The sequence below is a fragment of the Antedon bifida genome, chromosome 8 (assembly GCF_963402885.1).
Source record: "Antedon bifida chromosome 8, ecAntBifi1.1, whole genome shotgun sequence".
Taxonomy (NCBI): Eukaryota; Metazoa; Echinodermata; class Crinoidea; order Comatulida; family Antedonidae; genus Antedon; species Antedon bifida.
Genome location: NC_136233.1, coordinates 13,111,015 through 13,136,490, shown reverse-complemented (window position 1 = coordinate 13,136,490; position 25,476 = coordinate 13,111,015). Strand labels below are relative to the sequence as shown.

At 33.7% G+C, this 25,476-nt stretch overlaps 1 protein-coding gene across 1 annotated transcript in view; it reads left to right on the top strand.

Annotated features, from left to right (window-relative positions):
* LOC144850635 (uncharacterized) overlaps positions 1-25,476 on the top strand; it is a 54,976-nt gene that overhangs the window by 4,854 nt on the left and 24,646 nt on the right. Inside the window, exons 3-4 of the mRNA XM_078707974.1 lie at positions 10,795-10,865; positions 21,448-21,593. Of these exons, the coding sequence (XP_078564100.1) occupies positions 10,795-10,865; positions 21,448-21,593 (217 nt within the window). The remainder of the gene's footprint in view (positions 1-10,794; positions 10,866-21,447; positions 21,594-25,476) is intronic.

Sequence of the window (25,476 nt, the reverse complement as noted above, 5' to 3'; positions counted from 1 at the left end):
AATCACTCCAGATGGCTACTGTAGGTCTTCTTTTGTGCCGTGTAGGCTGATGTAACAAACAAGTGCAATAGACAATATTATTCATGCTGAAACAGTGTGTATCACAAGTAGCAAACTCTAATTACCAGGCAATTTAGATTAATTTTCTAATAGATTAATCCTGACAACAAGGCCTGGCTTTTTTGGGCAAGTGATAACTGTAGTAGCCTGCCCTATTTTTCTAGAGTACAGTAGCTTGGTCCATACCATTAGTGTACTGTAGGATATCCTAATTAAAAGAATGGGTGTGAATGGGCAGAGTGTACATCTTCGGATATCTTCATAATTGTGCATTCAGCTACAGTAAACATTATTATGGGTACAGCATGATATAACAGCATTTAATATCCAGCTGCCATTCGGACACTGAATGCTTGTCAGTATACCGTACAGTAGTGATGTGACACTGCTTTGTATTATTGTTTTTGTTTTTAATTTTCTGTTTTTGTATCTCACTCAGTCAGAGCAAACATAATTTAATCTATGTATATTTTATGCAAATGGAAGAAATTTTCCACTGATGAATGAATGAATGAATAAATATTAATAAGGCGCTGATATAACAGCCCTCAGATACTGTAGCAAAGATAGCAGAGTTTCACTTTGCTATATGTACAGAGGAATACAGTAGTATGGTACAGTATATACTCAGTCCTAATATTGAATGTATTGTAAAACCACAGACACTAAATACGTAATTCAGATTTGTTTTTTGATTTGTTTTCTCTATTGTTTGAAATTGAATTCACCAGGTGACATGATCAACTTGGCCTAATTCAATGGAGATCATCCTCTTTAAATAGTACACTGTACAGTTTAAAATAATACATGATTTTAGTAGGCCCTGGCCCTACTACTGTATGTTAGTCAGACACCAATGTAATATGAAGCACAGGTTTCTTTTTGTTTTTGCATGGTTTAATTTTGTTGTTACTGTACGCAATCTGGTGTTGGTGGTAGTGGGCGTGGTGGAATGCTTACTAGATGCTTTCGGTTTAATGATCAATTCTGAAAGTCAAATTTACTGCTTGAAATTTGTTATGGATAAAGAATTCAATGTTATTTGAAATTACCAAATTCATTTTAAAACAATCAATGTTTACCCCTTAGAACGGTGGGGTTGCATACAGTACATATCAGCCTGTAGGCAGCTGCAAATCTGGTGACTGAGTCTGCCCTCTGTCTTAACCCTGTAATACTGTAATACTAAACATGGTAATAGAGCTATACTGTCACTGATAATTGATAAACATGTCCAATGTTTTTAATGTATTATATTGTTTATGTAAAAAGGAAATAAAGATTGGTGAGTGTTAGATGCTTGTTGGTTATCAATCATCTCAGTATTTGTAATTTCCTTATAACGTGATTTTCTTTTTCTGTTTTTATTAATACATTACTAAATTGTTTTTGTAATAATACAATACTTAATAGTCATTCTCCCTTTCTAAACAGAGTCCGTTGAGTTAAAATATTAATTTTCATTCCTTATCAGTTTTTTATAGTAATGACTGTACTTTTTAATTGCTAAATTGTTTGCAATCAAGGGTAGTAAACAATAAAAGTTATAAAAGTGCAGTTTTATCTAATCATAGATTTTGTTTAAAAATGTTAAAAACAACAAATAAAAAACTGTTTTAATACAAAAAATTCCAGTCGAGATATTTTTTCAAAATGTCAATGATATTCTGTGGTGATCTGAGTGTCGTTAAAGAATTACTGGTTGTTATTCATTTACAGACTCGTTCTTTTATGACATTTTGTGTGATAATACAACATTGTATCCATACAAATCACAACATCCGATTGTCATTTCCTAGTTTAACCTGTCATTGTCACATGAATGGATTTTCTGCTATGATATACTTTGAGTTAGATAATCCTGTTTATTTTCTATTGGCGTGATCTATACTATAGAACCCACTACAGTATTATAAAGGGACTCAACAAACTGTACTGTATCCCCTTAATAGAGGTGTCCCTTTAATAGGGATGTTGCAAAGGAGGGGTTCTATAGTACTGTACTGTAATGCCTTATTTTTGGGATGTATTATCGTCATATTTTATATTAATAATTATAATTTAAAGCATCTTTGCCTCATCTCTGTTTTTAATTAAACTACGGCCTTAAAATAAAGTAAGTTCTACAGTAGGCCTGATTATATAGTAAAAATCTGCATGATGACTGTACCGTAGTAAACAGTGGTATTTTGCAGTACTGTAGGTCTACGCATAGGTACAGTATACTATAGATGGCTGAGCAGGGGAAAGTGCTTGAAGCAGGCATACCCTTGCTGTACAGTATTCATTCATTTTCGCAAGATCTTTGGCTTAACATTTCTGTTTTTACTTCACAAGTACAAATTGGTATCTTTCAGAACTAATACTGTGTTAGCAATTCAATATCATACAGTACGTGACTCGGTATATTATCTATTTTGTTTGCAGTACAACTTCTATTGCAGCAATTATGTTCCGACTACATTAGACAAGTAAATATACTTAGTAGCGATCTAAACAAGTTATTCTTAAACAGACTTCTGGTTACCCTTCCAGATTTTGTATAATATCTACTGTAGATATAGTGTTAATATTGACACTCTGTTGACCTTTTTAAACTTCACAAATTGAAAGAAACAGGGACGTTGGATCAAGTATTATTAATATTTGCAATGCAATAGTCACTTGGCAGCACAAACAGGAAATCAACTGTAAAAGAGTTTTTCTTTTTCAGAGGCTTAATTTATAGTACCCTAAGTCTCTATGTATTGTGATATGTTGTTACATATTTCTCTAAAACTGTGCGATACAGTACAGTATTTCAGCAGACGTTTTGATTTCTCATTGCGATTCCAGCCTAAGTATAGGTATGACATGCTATGTATAGTATGTAAAAATGTGTTAGTAACCTCAACAAAACTAATGGAAAAATATGCCTGAACAGTAAACACAAAATTTACAAATAATATACACCGTAAAATAATAACAAAATAAAGTTTTTAAAAATCTGCACATTTTTTAATGTTTATGCTTAAAAAGTATAATATTAATTATAGTACTTTTATTTTTCTGGTGTGTATTTTGCCTCACCACATTCTATTGACATTCAGTCTGTGTAGATTGTAAGTTTTCTATGTTCTTCTTTAACTCATTTTGGGTAGCTTGAAAGATCCTCCCTTTAGCAAATTAATGCAAGTATGACGCAAGTAAAATCTAGACAAGGAAGACACTTAATAATAAAAATACCGTGATAAATCTTTCTATATTTTCTTAATTAGCATCAAATGAACTTTTTGCAGTGAAACATTTCCTTTTCTCTTTTAAATGAATACCATTATTTCCTGGAAGATTTGAGGTATTCCCCCTTTTTACTCTCATCCATATTAAAGACATTATATTTACAGTATATCATACATCTGCATTTGAAAATTGTACAATTTAATTATTACTTTAGTTAATAACTATTGACGCAGCAACAAATTATTTAATTTTAAATATATTTTTTATTTTGTTGAGTCACTGTCTGATGAATTGAGTATTTCCTAACTTAAACTAAAGTTGTTGCATTGTATGTACATCTGTACATCTTTACATTAGACTTTCAGTGTTGCTTTCGTATGTCGATTTACTGTTACAGTAGATAGCAAGGACCCTACCACTCTTAATTATTAGTACTACTGTTATGGTAGGGTTTGCTCACTCACTCTCTAGTGAGTATACAGTACATGACTGGTTCTCGAAAACATGATGACACCCCTGGAAACCAGATGCCTGGGAAAGAGCTATTTTTTGGGCATAGTATAATTGCAATATTACAGAAAGTATAGGGAAAATATTTAGCCTTTAGGCCTACCGTACTAATACTATAGAACATCACTGGTTCTCAATTTTGTGTCACAATTAACAAAGATCCAAATTGATATTTCCTAATGGCAGGAATCCACATGGCACGGATCAACATGGCACGGATCAACATGGCACAGATCCATGTATCAGTATTTTCAACAAACATTGAATACAAAATAGTCCGGCCCAGAGTAGGGTATCCATGGGGTCTGGACCCACTATTATAGATTTTGCAAGGTGCTCTATTTACATACAGGTTTATCCTGGTTTGTATAATTATGTGTTTACTAAAGTATGTTCCTGCTGAAATCAAAGTCACCCCTTTCTATAGAACCTCCTCCAACAAAATTCTGGATCTGTAGCCGCCGATCACACCATGGAGGTCACTTAAGTGAGATATTTCCCTTTGAAGTATTTCCCTTAAATTTTATTCACTTTAGATAGAAGATATTTTTAATTTAGTTTCCCAATAGCCTAAGTGTGAATGGTTAATATGGCCACTGGTACATACTGTAAGTGTAAGTCATGTGTTCAATTTGTATTTCTCCCTATCATGAAATATCTACAGCAAAAACACAATATGTGGTTTAATTCAACTCATTATTGGCAAATAAACAGCCTACTTCCTTCTTCATATCCTTTCTCCTGAGTGTTGATATTTATCCACTACTTCCTGGTTTTGTTGTAGGCACTTCGCACCACTGAGCACTCACAGTTTAAAGTAGATTAATAGTAAAGATTGCTAAAAAAAGAACAGAGTAGTCCACACACACAATAAGGAAACAATATTAAAACTGACACCCCTACAGTGCTGTAGAATTTATTAATGCTGCCAACTCATATAAGAATAATTACACAAACCAACAATGGTGTAGGGTAGTCTGAGTGCTAGCTTACCTGGATAAACCGACAATAGCCCTTTCTCCTCGAAGAGCTAGATATACCTCAAAAAGTAGAAATTTTCATTGAACATCCCTCTCCACAAATGGTATAGTCCATGAACTATGCCATCAGGTGGGAGGCTCCCCACAAACCACCATCATCATTTCGCAAGACCTCTTGTTTGAGGGGACGGTGGGAGGGAGTTTTTCCAGGTATAGCTAGCACTCATAGACTACCAACACCGGACGAGATACTAGTCGGTGGTGTCACTTTCGTAACCCCTGACCATATTTGTCACACCCATCCTAAATAAACGAATGATTGTCACCTCATTTTCTTTGATGTTTAAATAGTTCTGTAACCTTCTGTAGTTCCTTCCTGAATAGCTTATAACAACAGTACATATTCAAGCAATAGTCATTGTTTATTTTTATTCAACCTTATCAGAGAGTACTGTACTGCACAAAAGTTTTCGTGGCTCATTAGATTTGAAGGTGAATTTTTTTCTCTGTCAAATCATAAAAATACTATAAAAATGTCGAATACAGATACTTCACAGTACTTTTCTCTACCAATTAGGCATACATTGTTTAGGGTTTTTGTTATTTTAGCAACTAAACAATTTCGGGATGTTTATACTTTGTTAACAGATTTGATGCGTTTTTAACAGATTTGCCTTGCACATTGTAGCAGTTAATTGAATGTAATCTAAATATAGAAATATAATCATCTAAAAAACGTAAGTCAGATAGTGGGTTTGAAAAATGTTTTATTTTTAAATTAAAATTTTGGGAGATTTTGTTAATATAATTTAGGATCTTAATTTTTTAGAAACTTCTGAAGAAATCAAGAGGGTTGGCATCTTAATTTCTGTCTACACTATCAAACTAGTTTGACAAAAAAGTGTGATGTGCCCAAATATGGTACTGTAGGTAGTGATGTTCCCAAATATGGTAATGATATGACATCATCATGTCCATGTCCATCAAATGTATTTACATTACATTTTTTTGTCACATGAAGTTTGATAGTGTAGACAGAGCTTTACGTGGCTGTGCTGAGGCTTTTCCAATAAGTATGCAATTAAATTTACTTTCTATAGGACTTTTGATTGAGCCTTAGTTCATTGAGCATACGATAAATAATTCCATTGAGGATGGATAGTTAATGTCACATTAGATCCATGCTTTGAGTTGATAGTTTTAATAATTAAATCTGCCGACAATATAAAAGTCTGCTATAGTAAAATGTCGAAAGTTAAAAGCAATGTAGTGTTAAAAACCGGCCCAGTTTTAAAATACTGCTACTTTTAAGTTGGCCAAGAATTATAACATTACCATTTTTTTTCCTATAAAAATTGTATCAAAATAAGTTTACTGCAGTTATCAGAGTTAAGTACATTTTTTCTTGCAATAATGTATGGCTTTAGTTTGTAATTGTTACTACTGTATAAATTGCTTACATTAGAGAAAAATTTCATTTTAAAATCTTGTTTAGCAATATTGTTAATCAAACTGATTTTTGAGTCGAGAAACATAGTTTTGTATCAATTGTATTTTTTTCTACACAATTTTAGATTTTTGTCGCAGTAAGGTTGGTTTGTATAGATTTTTGCTTTGCTACACTGGCGAAATTATTCCCTGTTACATCCTTGTTCGTCTCAGTGGTATACCAAGCTTAAAAAGTAATGTAAACTAGATTTGAACTCATAACTTTGGCGAGTTACCTTGTCTTTTAAGACGAGCGAGTGCGATCACTCACCTAACACACTCCTAAACTGCCCTTGAGGAGTGCGATTGATAACACGCTTAAATTTGGTAAACTTCTACACACCAAAATACAAACAGCACACCTACAGCATCCGTGAATGTATTGAGGAGTGCAATTTGTAGCGTACCTTTAATTTTCAAAAGACAAGGCCTGATTATAGTTATCCTCACAACAAACTTCATGTGCATGTACGTTACAAAATGCGCATAATTGCATGGAAAGTAATTACAAATTTGTTAAAAGAAGTAAAAGTGACAGAATTAAAGAATATCCCCCGCCAAACCGAAAAAAAATGTTGAGCTTGTGAAATACATATAGAAAACATAGTGCTAGGCTTACCTGGATAAACCTATTGATACGAAAAGTTAAAAATCATAGAAAGTTAAAAGTTACTTTGGACCCATGGACTTAATCAAGCTGTTGTCGTTCGGTCAAGTTTTTGTGGGTAAGAATGACATTACAAATACAAGCAGGTGAAATATTTTCTGGCAATAGGATGTTGCTGTGTGTTTAATTAGCATCTTCAGTTTTCACTTAACACATAAAAAGTGACATTGATTGATACAAGGCATGAAGCATAGCCACTCAAAGAGCAATGAGTTAATGTCATAAAAGACTGTGTAGTAAAGTAATGTTAAATCCTACAGAAGTAGTCTATGTACATATGAGATTTTATAGACTTCTATTTTGTGCCTAGCTCTTAACTGGATAAAATGTCATTAAAGCCAATGTTTTGTGTATTTTTTATATACGTGATATTTCATGCTCAACCAATTTATTTATGTACAGTAATCAATTGTTCAATTTTATACAAAAAAAAAAAAATATGTACAATAGTATAATTTTCCATGTACAGTTGGGAGATACCACTTTTTGCAGAGGTGTTTCAAATACAAGCTGGTTTCTCTTTTCACGACAATCGACTAATTTGAACAGCTTAAATCTGTGTGTTCATTCAAGTTATCAAAAATCTGATATCGCTATAATATTAGGCCTACGGGGGGTCACTCTTTCTTAAATATTTCCATACGAGCAGGTTCCGCATTTACAGGGTATATTTTCATGGGACAGTAGGCCTACATGTCAATACTCTCAACTTGCCAAAAACTGTTGTTTGTCAACATCTTACAAATAAATTACAGATCCTTGATACAGTACTCCTCCTAGTTAGAATTACAAAGAAAGTTTAAACACAAACAAACCATTTTAAAGTGAGAAAATCTAGCAGTAGGCTTTGCAACCCAATAAACATTAAAGCACTAGTGATACTGTTCAAATGTACCGAGCACTGTACATTCACCTAGGAAGTAGGTCTCTCAGACACTGTGATATTGATAGGAACATTACATTATACATTACCAACTACATTTGTTGCGCTTGAGTTGTCAAGTGAAGAACCGTACATTAATGTATTAATGTGAGTTGTATTGATAAAATGTTTTGTACGTTTTAATGGATAACAGATTCAATGCCTTTGCTCTTGAGTAATTTCAAGATGCATCACTTAAAGATTGTCTAATATCCTCTTCACACAGACACCTTAAAAGGTTGTCTAATGTCCTCTTCACACAGAAATTTAAGGTTGTCTAACATCCTTTTCACACAGACATTTTTGTCTAATATCCTTTTCACAGAGAAATTTAAGGTTGTCTAACATCCTTTCACATAGACATTTAAAGTTGTCTAATATCCTTTTCACACAGACATTTAAGGTTGTCTAACATCCTTTTCACAATACATTTAAGGTTGTCGAACATGCTTTTCACACAGAGATTTAAGGTTGTCTAACATCCTTTTCACACAGACATTTTTGTCTAATATCCTTTTCACACAGAAATTTAAGGTTGTCTAACATCCTTTTCACACAGACATTTTTGTTTAAAAAAAAAAAACAGAATAAAATATTAGAATATTTACAACAAAATGTGAGAAACAGTGATTACAAACTATTTAAATCAAATATCTTACCTATAAATAGCTAAAAATGTACAAATCCGTGCTTGCTATTAACAGTATAATATGGATATATTTTAAGGATGCTTCAATCACATCTTCTAATTAATTTTTCACTCAACTTGTTTAAATATTGACCCTTGTTTTTATATCAATGACTTTAAGTATTGTATCTGACTAATTGAATATTTAATTACCATATAAGGGATAATAACATTGCTACAATGCTGTATAGGTTAATGAAGAATGCAATAGAGATGAACATAATACACATGTTGTACACAAACAGTGATACTTTACCTGCTTGGTAGATGTATACCATAGTATGGATGCCATAGAGTAACAACAAATAAACAAACAAACAGTGTATTAAAAACATACCTCTTTGGTGTAAAGTGCTATACGGTGTAAGAATAGGGAATGCCATAGATTAGCACAAGAAATGTATCTTTTAAGATAGTAATGTAAAACATACCTCATCATTTGTAGGTGTAAATTGCTTTATACCATAGGTATGGAGAATAACATATGGAAACACAGTGAAATTGTAAACAAACAGTGTAAGAAATACCTCATTGGTGGATGTAAATTTCTCCATAGGAATTGAAAAGGCCCGCCATAGAAATGAACACAAAAAATGCATCACCTCCTTGGCAATGTACAGTATTGCTACCTACACTAGGTGAATGACATTCACTAAGCAAAATAGTGATGGACTTAAACACAACACAACAATCAAAATATTGATAAAATCTAGAATAAAAAAGAATTTTGCCGATATTATTACTATGGATTATGGTGTCCCTGTCTTTCTCTTAGCTCAGTCATAGAGTTCATGTGCTGTTAGTGTTGTTATATCTTAATACTAGAAAGAGAAATTAAGATTATATTTTTGCAAGCATAAATTGTCATATCTCTTAAATTTTCAATACAAGTTTAATATTTCTCGGTTTACTTTAAATAATTTATCATTAGATACACAGTATTTGAGTGCTATAATAAATTGTGTTAAGTTTTATTTTATGCTTTTTAAATGGCGTTTATAAATACCATGCAAGACCGCATTTACAAGGCTCTTCATAAATAATTTACTGCTACAATTTGTTTATAAATTGACTCAAAATATTTTATTTATTTATTAACCACTATCAAGCATATTCCCGAGATATCCAGTCACGTGTATCAATCTATCACTCGTTACGTGCACCAAATTAGCTGCTAAACTGTGAAATACATTTTAGTAGCCGTGTCAGAGATGGTTGACTGCTGCTGCCGACATCGATGGAAAAGCTATAGGGAAATATTGGCGCTGGCAGAGTAGCTTGAATCAATAAACTTTTCTTTTACTCTGATATTTTAAATTATTTGTTTGAAATGGACTATGGCATTATAAAGACAACAACGGCAATGTTTATTTCTCCTAATTGAAAGTTATGTCACCAGGTTGCAAAAACTAATAAATTAGATCTACTATTAATATGAGTTTTTATGGCATTAATTATGTATTGTGAATCAACTTTATGTAATATTACAGGGAATTGGATGTAAGAATTACTTCAGTAATATTAATACTTTAAAAATAATAAATGTTCTACTGATATAAAGATGTTAACAGATCACTTCGCCATGAGTGAATAGTTGCTCATGACAAACTTTACACAATGTGAACACCTGCTCATGACGTTTATTGAAAGTTATTGTGAGTCTGTCATTGGGTGGAAATAGTTTGCTCATGACACACTTTACACAATGTGGACAATTGCTCACGAGCTGCTTTATTGAAAGCGATTGTGTGAGTCTGAAATTGGGTGGAAATAGTTGCTCATGAGTGATTTTACACATGTGAACAATTGCTCATGAATTGTTTTATTGAAAGCAATTTTGTTGATCTGTTATGGGTAGAAATAGTTGCTCATGTGTGACTTACAAGTTACACATGTGAATAATTGCTTATGTGTTTTTAATTTAAGAACTCGAAGTTATTTAACTTCATTTCCTAGTACAATGAACTTATCGCTGTTCAAATAACTAAGTGAACAGGATCAGACCTATCGCCAACACCATTATTGCTAGTTAAAAAAACTTATTTACTGTTTTAGAGCAGCTTGTTCAGGTAATTTTGGGTGTTAAAATTCACCTCCAATAACAACCTTTTTTTAAACAGGGCGTTTATTAGAAACAATACAGTACTTTTTTTTGCCATTTTAATTACATGTATTCTATGTATTTTAAATGTATTTATTACTTTTTTTTCTTTTTTTAAATAAAAATAATTTAAATCACCCATGGAATTTTTTTTTTCAGTTAAATTACTATTAGAAAATGGATTAAATCCAAACTTGGGAAATGAAGATGGTTTAACAGCTTTACATCAGGTAAGAGCAGATTATTGATAACATCTTAATTTAGTAAATTAAAAAATTGACATTTTGTCGTTTGAGATTTACACATGATACTACTGTATGTCACCATGAAGGCAGTGGTGCATTAAATGCAAGAAGCTATAATATTGCACTTAAGAATATTGCAGTCTATTTTGTGCCTAGCTTACCTGGATAAATCAACATTAGCCTCTCTCTCCGAAGAGAGGAATACATTCAGAATATTGCACGTAGAATAAAATTAATTTAATATGTCCACTTTTGTTGTGTATGTTGGGCGTCGCTGTGTATTTTGGTTAGAAGGCTTAACTGTAACATTCGACTTGGAGAGGGGTTGAGGTTTACCCAAAAAATTTAAAACTCGTGCTTTCTTTATATTAGTATATCTTTTAATATTTTGTTTTATATCATTCAATTTCTTTTTAAAGATGTCAAATGTATTTAAAAATTGTTGTTATGCAATGTTTTTATGCCTTTGATTTATCGCTCTAGGATAGAACAGTGTTTTTTATTTTTGAATTGAAGTCGGGGTTATGAATATAATCATAATAAAATAATATTATTAATAATGAATACGACATTAAACTACAAATTTCAACATTATATTTTCAACATACAGACGTTTCGTCTGAAATTAAATTTGATATTTTGTTGCAAATTTAAGATCACAGACGATGATTGCCAAATGAAAAGGTCACATTTCCGTTGTAGAAAATTAAAGCAAAATTGTTTGCGATTTCTTCAAGTTCACAAATGTATGTCACAGATGTTTCTAAATCCTATCAACATTTTTAAGAGTAAGAATGTGTGATTAAGTGAGATAAAAAAATTATTATGCATCCTCTTTTCTGCTCAACTTGTTTTGTACTGACATGTCCATTATTGGTCTGAGAAGAATGGAGAGCGTGATTTACCTCATTTAAATGACCCATTACGATAACTAATAGCTCTGCAAATTAGAGTTTTAACTGTGTGTGATTTTTTATTGATTTATAATATGATACCATGGGTTTGTTATGAAATGTTAGAAACAAACATGATTTTTATATTGAATCAAGACTTTTTTGTACTTTTCTAATCTTGCGAGTCCGATATAGAATGGCATTGTCACAGGGCGAACTATGGGTGAAGCTATGGAATCTCATGAGATTTAAGAACTCAGAATTAACTCATTGCTTAACATTGGTTTTATTAGTCTATTTCGTGCCTACATAGCTTTTACCTGGATAAATTGATCATATCCCATGTTCTCCAGAGGGAGGGCATAGATACAACAAGATAAAAGTTCCTAGAACACCCCTGTATCATAATGGACTTGTTCACAATCAAGCCCTCATGTGCCATAATTTCTTTCTTTTCACAACTAATTGCTTTATGTATTTTCATACATTTTTTACAGTTAGCTGTAGTGAGCCACAAGCCAACTGTTGAAAACCCCTGACCTAGCTATATCTACTGTTAATACAAAGCTATCGTACTGACAATGTACTGAAGCATTGCCAGGGGGTTGTAGGGTTCCCCCCCTCCACCCCCTTTTTTCCTGAAGTGCCCTTTTCAAACTAGAGACCAGTAACGAAAGTTTTATTAAATATGCTTTAAACTTAACTCATGACAATTTTTTAACCAATTCTATCTACCCATCTGGCAAATAAGTTGCATCTACTGTTTATGCTTGCGCTTCCCTTTTAACAGAGAAAAGAACTCCCCTGAAAAAATAGCTAGCAATACTATACTTTGATTATAAAATATAAAAACATAATTGCAAAGGACCTCACCACAAAGCAATACGAATTATATCGTTATTCCCATGATGATACAATCTCATAAGTCATCTCATTAGCATTCTTCAACATGCAATAATTATAAAGTCAAGAAAAAGATTTATTATTTTTCAAAATTTGTATTAAAATGATAAAAATATTAAAACGATTTTAAATCGGGGTAATAATGTGCAGCGCATTGAGAGCTTGCTTACAGTATATGCGCTATATAAGAATAAACTATTATTATTATTTAAAGAGTTTATTTTATTATTTTTATAATTTTATTTATTATTATAGATGAAAATGGATTTAATGGTTTAGATTATATGTAGATTTGACCTAGTTTCTTTAGCTCTAGTTTCACACATAATTTGTTTTGTTACGCTTTCATTCGAGCCATCTTATATGGATATTATCAGCATGGTCAGATAACTTTATTCAGTTTATTATAATATACACTCCTGGAATTTAATGCTCCTTTAATGACAAACTTTTGTTCTTAAACAAAATACTCTGAGGGAGTGGTAGGGGTGGTGGGGTAGAAGTAAGTAGGGCGTGTCTACTCTATAGCCACGTCACATATGTGCTTCAGTATCAAGTACTGTATACCATATATATCATATTTACTAACACACCTGGGACATTGGATTGGTTAGGGGAATATACTGTAGGATGAAGTGTAAATTTTAATATGTACAGTATTACATTATTTGGCATGGTAGTATCATATCATTGTATGTGATATAAACAAAACTTACAAATATTTGTATTATTTGCAGTGTAACTGGAACATACCTAATTTATTATAAATAACTGATAGTCTCATGTGGATTCTATAAGTTTCTACAATTTGATTAGAAAACTTCACGTTATTAAGCTTAGTTCAAACTTGGACGTGAAGCAGGAATGTAGGCACAATGTAGTTTAGTTGACCAATCACAAGTGACAGTTTGTGTGATCTATCGTGTGATGATTGGTCAAATTACTTTACAGTGGGTTTACTGTTCGTAGTTTACAGAATCATAGATAAGTTAAAATCAGGGTTAAAGGAAAAAAAACCATAAACAAAATGGGATGTTGGGAGCCCATTGGGCTTTTCCTAATTTGCAAAAAATCCTGGCTGTGGGCTTGGTACTACTTCAACTAGAATTATTTATCTATTTAGATTTTCAAGGAAACCGGTATTTAGCATTATAGAACATAAACCGGCCATTATAGATTGCTTCAAATGTGATATTAAGTGCGTTCATAAACTAGATTGTGACTTAATTACCACTGCAAGTTTTGCATTCACATAGAAATGAGATGATGCGATCTATTTATGCTTAAATGATATGTTTTGTTGCATGGAAACTATCATAAACAAGTGTCGGTGTCGTGTTAGTAATTCATTTTCATGTTTAACAAATGTTAAGCATGTTGCTACATACTGCTCCTTTACTGTAAATGATGTTTAGAGTATGTTGTTGTTAATTCGCAGCGTTAAAGCCTGTTTTCCTGTCGATTGTTAAGTTGCGTTGAGTTTAAAATCGTTAAAGTTGAAAATAAAATATTTAAACATTTTTACGCGATCGTTTCTTGGTTCTCTCAAGTGTTGCTGGTCACGCGCAGCCCGTGTGAAAATTGAAAAAGTTATGGGTTTTGATGCTTCAACCCAGACTAGGACATGCTTTCGTTGATATCTTAATCCAGGTTTATAAATTACACTAAAGATTTTAACGATTGCAGATTTTAACGATTTTTACCTTTAAGTTTTTCCCCCTTTCCTGTCAAATCGTTGAATCTGTCAACTTAACGCAACTTAAAGATCGACAGGAAAACAGGCTTAAGGGTATCCAGGCTTAGGTTACAGTATCATTATCTGTCAAATCTACTGTAGCTCCTTTCGATGTTACAACAGTTATGGAGACCTGTTTATATCGGGTTCACCTTTACCACGTTTTAACGTTTTACGTTTCCATTTCATTATTTATAGTAAACACAGTAAAATATAGTTAATGGTTTGAAATTATTTTCGTTTAAAGTTAAAAATTCACATAAAAATGAGTTACGATTTGGTAAAATACTGATAAAATGCATCGTTTAAAATACAAAATACAAGATTGGTGTGTGTGTGTAAAGGGTACAGTATAGCATCCAAAATTTTCAACGTTTCCATGTTTCATAATAGTTGCCTCATTGCAGTAGGTAGAAACGAGTTTCACCACCTAATCACAATATAGCTTCGTTTGAGCTGCAATAGGGATTTTTACACCAAGAACCGACTTACGATTCGTGTTCAGACATTCAGATGTTTGATTTTTTTTATACTTTATTTTTCATGTCTTGAGGGTAATTATACATCTTTAATGCATTGCAGTGGATTAGCTCTACGATAATAATAATACAGTAATAATAATAATAGTAGGGGTTTTTGTTCAAAGCTAGAAAAATGATGAATTACAGTAGCATGACAAATAGTCCTAAGAAAATCAACCATTTGCATTGTAATGTTGACATTTAAAGCGACACTCTAGTTGATTGCATTGCCTAAAATGGCATATCTACCTTAAGGTCTAATTCTATGTCAAGCCGCTAATCAGTATCTTAGTAGGTGTGTGAATGCTCAACCTTAAGTGCTAGGACAATAATTCCATCAATGATTGCTTGTAGTTTGTACTGAAATAATATCGATGTACTGTATGATTTTAGCTATTGGATGCATTTATACAATGTGTTTGGAGGTACTGTAGAAGAATAAAGTGCAGAAGGCCCTGAAATATATATAAGCGTTTTGACCAATGACAAGCGACAGTTCGAATAATTCATCGCTTGTGATTGGTCAAATAAATTGCATTGCGTTACGTCCTTGTGTTGTGTCTCTAGTGGGAACCAAGCATTACTTGCCATGTCAGTGTAAATCTTCTGCTGTAATAAAAATGAACATTAATTAATTATGTTATTATTCATTAATTAATTAATAATTAGTCTAAACTATCATTAAAAATTAGTTTGCTAATGTTGAGTAATATAAAGGATAATAGATGTCAAAATTAATCGATAGTGAACAATCAAGCCGTAACCAGGATTTTTAGGAGTCACAGATAGATGGATGAAGAGGGGAAGAAGCTAATTTTGAATATTAAAATGTCTCTTATTTATAATTAGTTTAGTTTTTTTAATATTTGTTAATATATTAACCAACTTGTTTTCTTTCCCAAAAATCACTATGACCTTTGACTTTTTGACAAGCAAAATTATCCTGCTACTGTATAGATGTAATTTTCAAAAGTAATCAATCCAACATGATCACAATAGGAACATTAAACATTTTTGTTTCAGTTTTTACATTTTATGTGTACTCGAGAAACATTTTTTTTTCTCATTGACAATAAAAGATATTGATGTCACAATTGAAGAACAATAAAAGATACATTCATAAAATGAAACATGATATTTATATCGTACTGTACTGTATAGTAGTATGATAACAGCTTGAAATAAGTCATTTGAACCAATTAATATTCAAATAAAAATATAGTGATGAGGTATATTTACTCAGTTGAAATAGTTCTCTGGAGTCTAATAAGCAAAATTCCATATAAATCGCCTTTAGAACATTTTGTGCGAATAAATCACAATATAAATTGCACAACACATTCTTCATAATCTATAAATTTGTCTGAAAATTCAAAGACAATTCAGAATAGAATATAATTCCAGCTGCATTACTTATAACGACAGCCTAGAGCGCATTTGACAAATTTCTTGATTTTATTTCATGTGCCGATCTTGTGCTGGTATGTTTTCCAATAGGCAAATTTATTCGCACATTAAATGAAAGTTTCAATATATGTGCATAACTACAATAAACTTTTCCTGGTTGTTGTTGGTTTTTTTGCAAGCACTCCATACTGTAGTTATTCCTAGATTCATGTTTTTATAGATATTTGTAACATTTTGAAACAAACAAACATACAGTACCTACTGTAATGTAACATAATTGAAACTGAAAGCAAATAATACTGTTGTACAGTATCAAGATTATCATCTTTTTGTTTCTGATCACATGAAACATCCTACTCTACATTTGCTTTGCCTGTGACAGTGTATTAATTTAACAAGTGGCAATCATATTTTCTATGAACCATCAATGTGTATGGGGAAAATGCACATTATTATACCACAACAGAAGGATCTTCTTTAAGCCTACTTTACTATAATCGGTACACAGGGGTAACCCCCATGATGTATGTCAAAAGGTGTAATCAGTATACACTATAGACAATTGTGTACATTATGGACCTACGTTTTAGAGACCTTATCCAAGGAAATGTCTAGAATCGTGGAAACGTCTAGAACCCTGGAAACGTTTGCCTGACAGATGCAAACCTATGCTCATTATTGTAGCCTAAGGTTTGCACCGTAAAACACTTTAGCCATAGGGCATGCTCAGTTCTCTTCACTCGTTGTTGGGTCACCTCGTGACAAGTGCCTGTGTATTTCTTGTTGAGATCCTTAACCATTTTTCTCTTCTGATTTTGATACAGTTAACTATTACTACTATAATACTAAATTCTTTTTTTAGTTTGTTTTTGTTTCTTAATTTATCATAAATTATTACTGTAGTTATTTGTGATGTGTAATATTTGTCAAATAAATGTTATGAATACAATTTTACAATCCTGTAAAAATTGCACTGAACTTTGACCATGTTGTTTTTATTTTATAGCAAGCATAGCATTAGCAGCAATCGGCTTTTAAATTGCCTATTGATTATTGTGCGGCTTACTAGTTTCTTTCTCATCCATTAATTCAATGCGTTATGTATGGTGTTGCAACAATTGTTTACAAAATACAAGCAGGCTGTTTGTGTCTACCATAAAAGGGCATCATTTTGTTGTTTGTTTTTTTTAATGATTTAGCAAAAATTTATAAACATACCCAATACTGGTGAGCTTACAATGTCGACATAAGCGTTCCTAGCAACTAAACACAAATAACCTCAACTGAATGTCACAACATGGCACTAAACATGACCCTAACATGACCCTAATGCAACTTGTAACCCTCAGTGGTGAAAAGTAGGTCGTGTAGTACAGTATAGTTGCGTTTTTAATAAATTTTACTTTCATCGAAAAAATTAAACAAATGCAATTGAAAACTTTGAATTTGCTGTATGAGCAATCGCGACATTCATGTCGTCGAGAAAGCGGTTAAATCGAAGTAACCTTTACAGAACATGAATCTAGAACAACATGATTGCAATATTTTATTACAAAACAGAATGTTCAAATTATAGAAATCTTGAAGCATTATACATATTACATGTTATGGACTAATAATTAAAGTGAAAATCATGTTAGAAATAGCTTGTGTTCTATAAATTTAATTATTAACGTCCGCTATTTGTCTCATACTGTTGAATATACTGTAGAGTAGAACCACATTGGTAATCAGTTTTATCATTAATTTTGTGTTTTCTTTAATTTATCCAAAATTATATTGAAGATCTTTTTCCCAAACTTATGGTATATAAACTTGATGCTGGGTGGTGTTGGGGAGAATTAATGTGTAGTTTGTGCCGTCTATAGCTGTTCTACTTGTAGCAAAAATCCAATACTCGCATGAAAATATTTTGCCTATTCAACTCATAAACATTCATTACTCACTGATGAAGGGCTAGTGTTGCCAGAAAGCTCTGCTAATTTTTCTGGCTGTTTTACTTTATCGATTTAGCTTTTTGCTTATTTTATTCATATTTTTACTCCATTGAGATCCAGCCACTGATACCCACAGCATTGTCATTATTTTCAGTAATTTGCCTTTGGATTTATTTGTATAATGTATATACATTCATTATTTGTATAATGCTATTCAATCATTTTTAATAGTTATCATTGACATTGACCAGATAATGTTCTCACTGAAATAAACTCATAATTTTATGTAATTAAAATCTATACTGAATGCTTTTCAGTGTTTATATTTGCTGTATTACAGTACTCAATAAATCCACTGATTGAAGACATTTAATTCCTGTTAAATAGGCTTGATAAATATCTATTCAGATTGTGCGCTAGACCTGATTAATACAATTGACAACATCAGTTAAACTCTACAGTGAATTTGTGAAGGTCATATAAGTCCAGTACTATACGAAAGGATTGTGAGCTGTCAGGGAGTTTCCTATTGTGTGCGATACAGCGTGAGCCTATCGTATCTCTTTCATAGTCGTGGGAATCGTACATAATGCAAATAACCGTCTATTTTTAGGTTACCCATAAGTCAAATTTGTAGCATATTATAAATAAATCTCTTCTTCAAATATTATGTTCAGGAAATATTTTCGCCAGAGTGTAGTATTTTAAGCAAATTTCATAAACTATTCTTTTCGGAAGCTTTCATATGCTAAACAAATATGGTAGTACAAAACTATAGGTTCAAAGTGACGTTGCTGACTTTACTATACATCATGGAGGTATAGTTATTGCTATCCCTCGTACTGAGCTTCACTCGTCTTTCTCTCAAACCCCCTCCTCCACTTTTTTTTCCACAACATATTATTTTTGTACAGTACAGGTACAGTACTGTAAGTTGGTAACAACATCATATACTTTAAACTGTAGGCCCTGTTGCTATTGAAAAATTCCAAAGGAATGGTTTTCTTGGAGACCTGTTTTTAACTTAAAACCAGTATTTGATGATCAAGACTGGAATCAATTTTGGTTTTTTGAAACGGTATTTAAAATTAATTCTTTTTTATAGAAACGTGTCCTTTACTCTAGATTTACATGCATCTAACGATTAATCAACTGAAGAATATACTTACTGTAGGTGAAAGAACTTTGATATTCCGATCAATCAATCTATAATTTTCAAATTATTCAATGATTGCAACTTGTATCAATAATATTTTCTTATTATTGACCAAAACTTTAAGATTAATGTTTCCACTACCGGTAATTAGATATTTTAGCGGATAATACATACATTCCAAATGCAAAGTTTAGCATTTTAACTCAAAATTTCAATTAAATATTAAAAGACAGAATATATAGAAGAATGAATTTTTCTACCATTTTTTTCCCTTTCATTATTGAAAGTTAATACTTCTTTTGGCACACCACTGCTTATCTGTAGGACCGTCAATGGAATATTCCATCAATACTGTATGTACTGATCTGTCTTGTTTAAAAAATTTACAGCTTAACACTGTACCTTTAATTTTTTGATCTATTAAATTTGTGAAGATATTTTGTCTTCTTCATTCATATGGCAGAATCTTTTCATTGGTGAATTACAAGATAGCTTGCCTTGAATAAAAGTGCGCAATAAATCTCAATTCTCTCCACGTCGCCTTCAATGTTTTATCCAATCTGTACAGACTGTCATTAAATCTGTTCTCTATTACACCATATGAAACTAAAAATAAATGCCCGTTGAGAAAATAATTCTAGCTTGTGTATCTCTGAATTTAGCTTGCGGCAGTTAGGTTTTGTGACTACACGACATTTAAATCTCATATACAGTTTGTTACCTAATTTCAACCCAATCAACCGCTTTCCAACATTGCATATCAAGCAAACATATAATGTCTGACATTGTAAAAATCACAAATCACAATATATTGACTTTGCATTTAAACTTGTTTCAGTATTTGTATAGGTTTTATGTTACAGTAAACCCTTATTTAAGGGGACACCTTCTTGGACCCAAAAGAGTGTCCCATTAATAGAGGTATCCCATGAATTGGCTGTAGTGTTAAAACATTTCATCTTGTTCCTTTATCAGGAAGGTGTCAACTTATTAGATGCATCCTCTGAATAGAGGTGGTGTCTAAAATGAGTGGTTATACAATAAAACACGATCATAATTTGAGTCATGTATTTATGAATTAAGCATGTACCTGAGTATTATAATTATATTTAAAAAAAACATGTTATTGTCTTTGATTCATACACTATTATTTGTTGTAAAAAAATGGTTTTATTATTATTAATGTTCTATTATTAAAAGCATAGGATAAATATAAAACCAACTATATTACAAAAATATAGAATATTTATTAGTAATAAAGGTATGTCAAGAGGTGGGTGTAGATTTGTGCAAGATTAGCCAAAATATATCATTCGGTAATAGGTTCTAATATATATTCCACTTTCAAACTCTGTTTAATTTTAGTTTATGATTTGAATAGTTGGAAGTAAAGACTGGTACAGTAGAGGTAGTTTATGTGCTTTTGAAAATGTTTGGATGAGGATGGGGGTAATTTCTGTTTAGTTGACGCTTTCTTTTGTACAATATTTAGAAATAAAAAATATGCATTAAAATTATTAGTTATACAGCGCTTACTGACCTTGCAGCTTAATTGGGCTGAAATGCGCACATTGAGGACAACTACTTTCATCTTCCCTTAAAGCTCTGTCTACACTATCAAACTAGTTTGAGAGAAAAAGTGTGATGTGCCCAAATATAGTAGTGATGCTTATATAGTAGTGATATGACATCATCATGTCCATATACTGTATGTTTTTTGTCACATAAAGTTTGATAGTGTAAGGGTAAGAGAGTATTAATTAAGAGTCTGTTCTACAGAGTCCAGATGTCATTAAATTGTTGTTCATCTGTCCATGATGGTAGACTGTGGTCTTACCCACTGCTCTTTACATTAGACCAGTTTTAAGTCCTGGTTGAGGATAGGGATTTTATGGTTTGCATTACCCCCTACCTTTACTTTTTAGCTAGACTTGAACCCAGAAGTTTAACTTTAACCATGTTTATTTATAATCTCTACTACCTGTGCAAACATTGTAATATCTTTATTTTTACAGTCTTGCATTGACAACAACGAGCCAATGATGAAGCTTCTACTAGAGCATGGTGCAGATGTCAACATCATTGATCGTGAGTTGTGGACGCCGCTTCACGCTGCCGCTACCTGTGGACATATGCATCTAGCCGAGTACTTAATCAGTCAGTAAGTAAAAGTACCCATGCAAAATTTCTTCTTCCTTCTTTATAAATTTAATTTTGAAATTGTGTATCCCTGCATCGGGTCATGCTAAGGTGATGCAAAGGATCAAAGGAGGCAGACATATAATTTGATGAAAATTGCCAATTCAGCACCATATGTGAACTGTACCAACTGTTGCCACCAGGATTTATAGCAAGTGTACTAACACCAGGAGCTGCACAAAGTGTACTACCACCAGAGGCTGTACTAACTGTAGAACCAATAGGAGCTACACCAGGTTTGAAGTCACCAGGAGTTACAGCAAATGTAACTACCACCAGGAGCTGCACAAAGTGTACTACCAACAGGGTCTGCACAAAGTGTACTACAAACAGGGTCTGCACAAAGTGTACTACAAACAGGGTCTGCACAAAGTGTACTACAAACAGGGTCTGCACAAAGTGTACTACAAACAGGGTCTGCACAAAGTGTACTACTAACAGGGTCTGCACAAAGTGTACTACAAACAGGGTCTGCACAAAGTGTACTACCAACAGGGTCTGCACAAAGTGTACTACAAACAGGGTCTGCACAAAGTGTACTACCAACAGGGTCTGCACAAAGTGTACTACCAGCAGGGTCTGCACAAAGTGTACTACAAACAGGGTCTGCACAAAGTGTACTACAAACAGGGTCTGCACAAAGTGTACTACAAGCAGGGTCTGCACAAAGTGTACTACAAACAGGGTCTGCACAAAGTGTACTACCAACAGGGTCTGCACAAAGTGTACTACCAGCAGGGTCTGCACAAAGTGTACTACAAACAGGGTCTGCACAAAGTGTACTACAAACAGGGTCTGCACAAAGTGTACTACCAACAGGGTCTGCACAAAGTGTACTACCAACAGGGTCTGCACAAAGTGTACTACAAACAGGGTCTGCACAAAGTGTATTACCAGCAGGGTCTGCACAAAGTGTACTACAAACAGGGTCTGCACAAAGTGTACTACAAGCAGGGTCTGCACAAAGTGTACTACCAACAGGGGCTGTACCAACTGTAGCACCAATAGAAAATAAACCAAGTTTGATGCCACCAGGAAGTACACCAAGTGTACTATCACCAGGAGCTGCACAAAGTGTACTACTAACAGGGTCTGCACAAAGTGTACTACAAACAGGGTCTGCACAAAGTGTACTACTAACAGGGTCTGCACAAAGTGTACTACAAGCAGGGTCTGCACAAAGTGTACTACTAACAGGGTCTGCACAAAGTGTACTACAAACAGGGTCTGCACAAAGTGTACTACCAACAGGGTCTGTACAAAGTGTACTACAAACAGGGTCTGCACAAAGTGTACTACAAACAGGGTCTGCACAAAGTGTACTACCAACAGGGTCTGCACAAAGTGTACTACAAACAGGGTCTGCACAAAGTGTACTACCAACAGGGTCTGCACAAAGTGTACTACAAACAGGGTCTGCACAAAGTGTACTACAAACAGGGTCTGTACAAAGTGTACTACAAACAGGGTCTGCACAAAGTGTACTACAAACAGGGTCTGCACAAAGTGTACTACCAACAGGGTCTGCACAAAGTGTACTACAAACAGGGTCTGCACAAAGTGTACTACCAACAGGGTCTGCACAAAGTGTACTACAAACAGGGTCTGCACAAAGTGTACTACCAACAGGGTCTGCACAAAGTGTACTACAAACAGGGTCTGCACAAAGTGTACTACAAACAGGGTCTGCACAAAGTGTACTACCAACAGGGTCTGCACAAAGTGTACTACTAACAGGGTCTGCACAAAGTGTACTACAAACAGGGTCTGCACAAAGTGTACTACAAACAGGGTCTGCACAAAGTGTACTACAAACAGGGTCTGCACAAAGTGTACTACAAACAGGGTCTGCACAAAGTGTACTACTAACAGGGTCTGCACAAAGTGTACTACAAGCAGGGTCTGCACAAAGTGTACTACTAACAGGGTCTGCACAAAGTGTACTACCAGCAGGGTCTGCACAAAGTGTACTACCAACAGGGTCTGCACAAAGTGTACTACAAACAGGGTCTGCACAAAGTGTACTACTAACAGGGTCTGCACAAAGTGTACTACAAGCAGGGTCTGCACAAAGTGTACTACTAACAGGGTCTGCACAAAGTGTACTACTAACAGGGTCTGCACAAAGTGTACTACAAACAGGGTCTGCACAAAGTGTACTACAAACAGGGTCTGCACAAAGTGTACTACTAACAGGGTCTGCACAAAGTGTACTACAAACAGGGTCTGCACAAAGTGTACTACCAACAGGGTCTGCACAAAGTGTACTACCAGCAGGGTCTGCACAAAGTGTACTACCAACAGGGTCTGCACAAAGTGTACTACAAACAGGGTCTGCACAAAGTGTACTACAAACAGGGTCTGCACAAAGTGTACTACCAACAGGGTCTGCACAAAGTGTACTACCAACAGGGTCTGCACAAAGTGTACTACCAACAGGGTCTGCACAAAGTGTACTACAAACAGGGTCTGCACAAAGTGTACTACCAACAGGGTCTGCACAAAGTGTACTACCAACAGGGTCTGCACAAAGTGTACTACAAACAGGGTCTGCACAAAGTGTACTACCAACAGGGTCTGCACAAAGTGTACTACCAACAGGGTCTGCACAAAGTGTACTACCAACAGGGTCTGCACAAAGTGTACTACAAACAGGGTCTGCACAAAGTGTACTACAAACAGGGTCTGCACAAAGTGTACTACCAACAGGGTCTGCACAAAGTGTACTACCAACAGGGTCTGCACAAAGTGTACTACCAACAGGGTCTGCACAAAGTGTACTACAAACAGGGTCTGCACAAAGTGTACTACAAACAGGGTCTGCACAAAGTGTACTACAAACAGGGTCTGCACAAAGTGTACTACCAACAGGGGCTGTACCAACTGTAGCACCAATAGAAAATAAACCAAGTTTGATGCCACCAGGAAGTACACCAAGTGTACTATCACCAGGAGCTGCACAAAGTGTACTACAACCAAGGGCTCTACCAACTGTAGCACCAATAGGAGCTGCACCGAGTGTAGTACCAATAGGAACTGCACCAAGTTTAGTTACAGTACACCACCAGGTCATACCATGTGTAGTACTACCAGGATTTATTATTACCTCCTGTAATAAAACTCATAACAAAAAAGAACAAAAACAACCTTCCCTGGCTTTTTGAGCTTTTAAATTTGAAGCATTATTCGAAGGAAGATAAATATAGTAAAATATTAGGTTGCAATCATGTTGTTAAAAGCATTGGACATTATTTTAATTGTTGTACTTAAAAAGTATTCCTTCTGTTGAGCCAGTAATATAAACACTTTTTTTATAAACTCCTGCTATATATATATATTATACAGATCAATCAATATTGTTTTCTGTTTTCATAGACTAAGTACGAATATCAATCAGCTGTTTATGGATTAATTTTTATTGTTGGTAATATAGGATTTTGCACTCTACAAAACATCAAAGACCATTTTATATACATTTTTACATAACAAATATAGACTTATAGGCTGGTATTCATGAAAGGGGACTAACTTTAGTCCTGGACTATCTCTGGATTTAGTCCTGGACTATTTCGAAATGGTATTCATGAAAGGGGACTATCTTTAGTCCTGGACTAAACATGGACTAAACCTGGACTAAAACCGGCAAAAGATAGTCCGCCCAAGGGGTAGGTTTTAAGAAAGTTAGTCCTGGACTATCTCAAGAATAGCTCGAAAAAAATGGCGGCCTCAGGTAAGGTAGGTTACAAGTGTGACAACTTTAAAACCACATTTAAGAAACAAAATATTATTAATCATTTTTATTTGTATCAAATTAGTAAATATAACGTATATTTAATATAATAAAG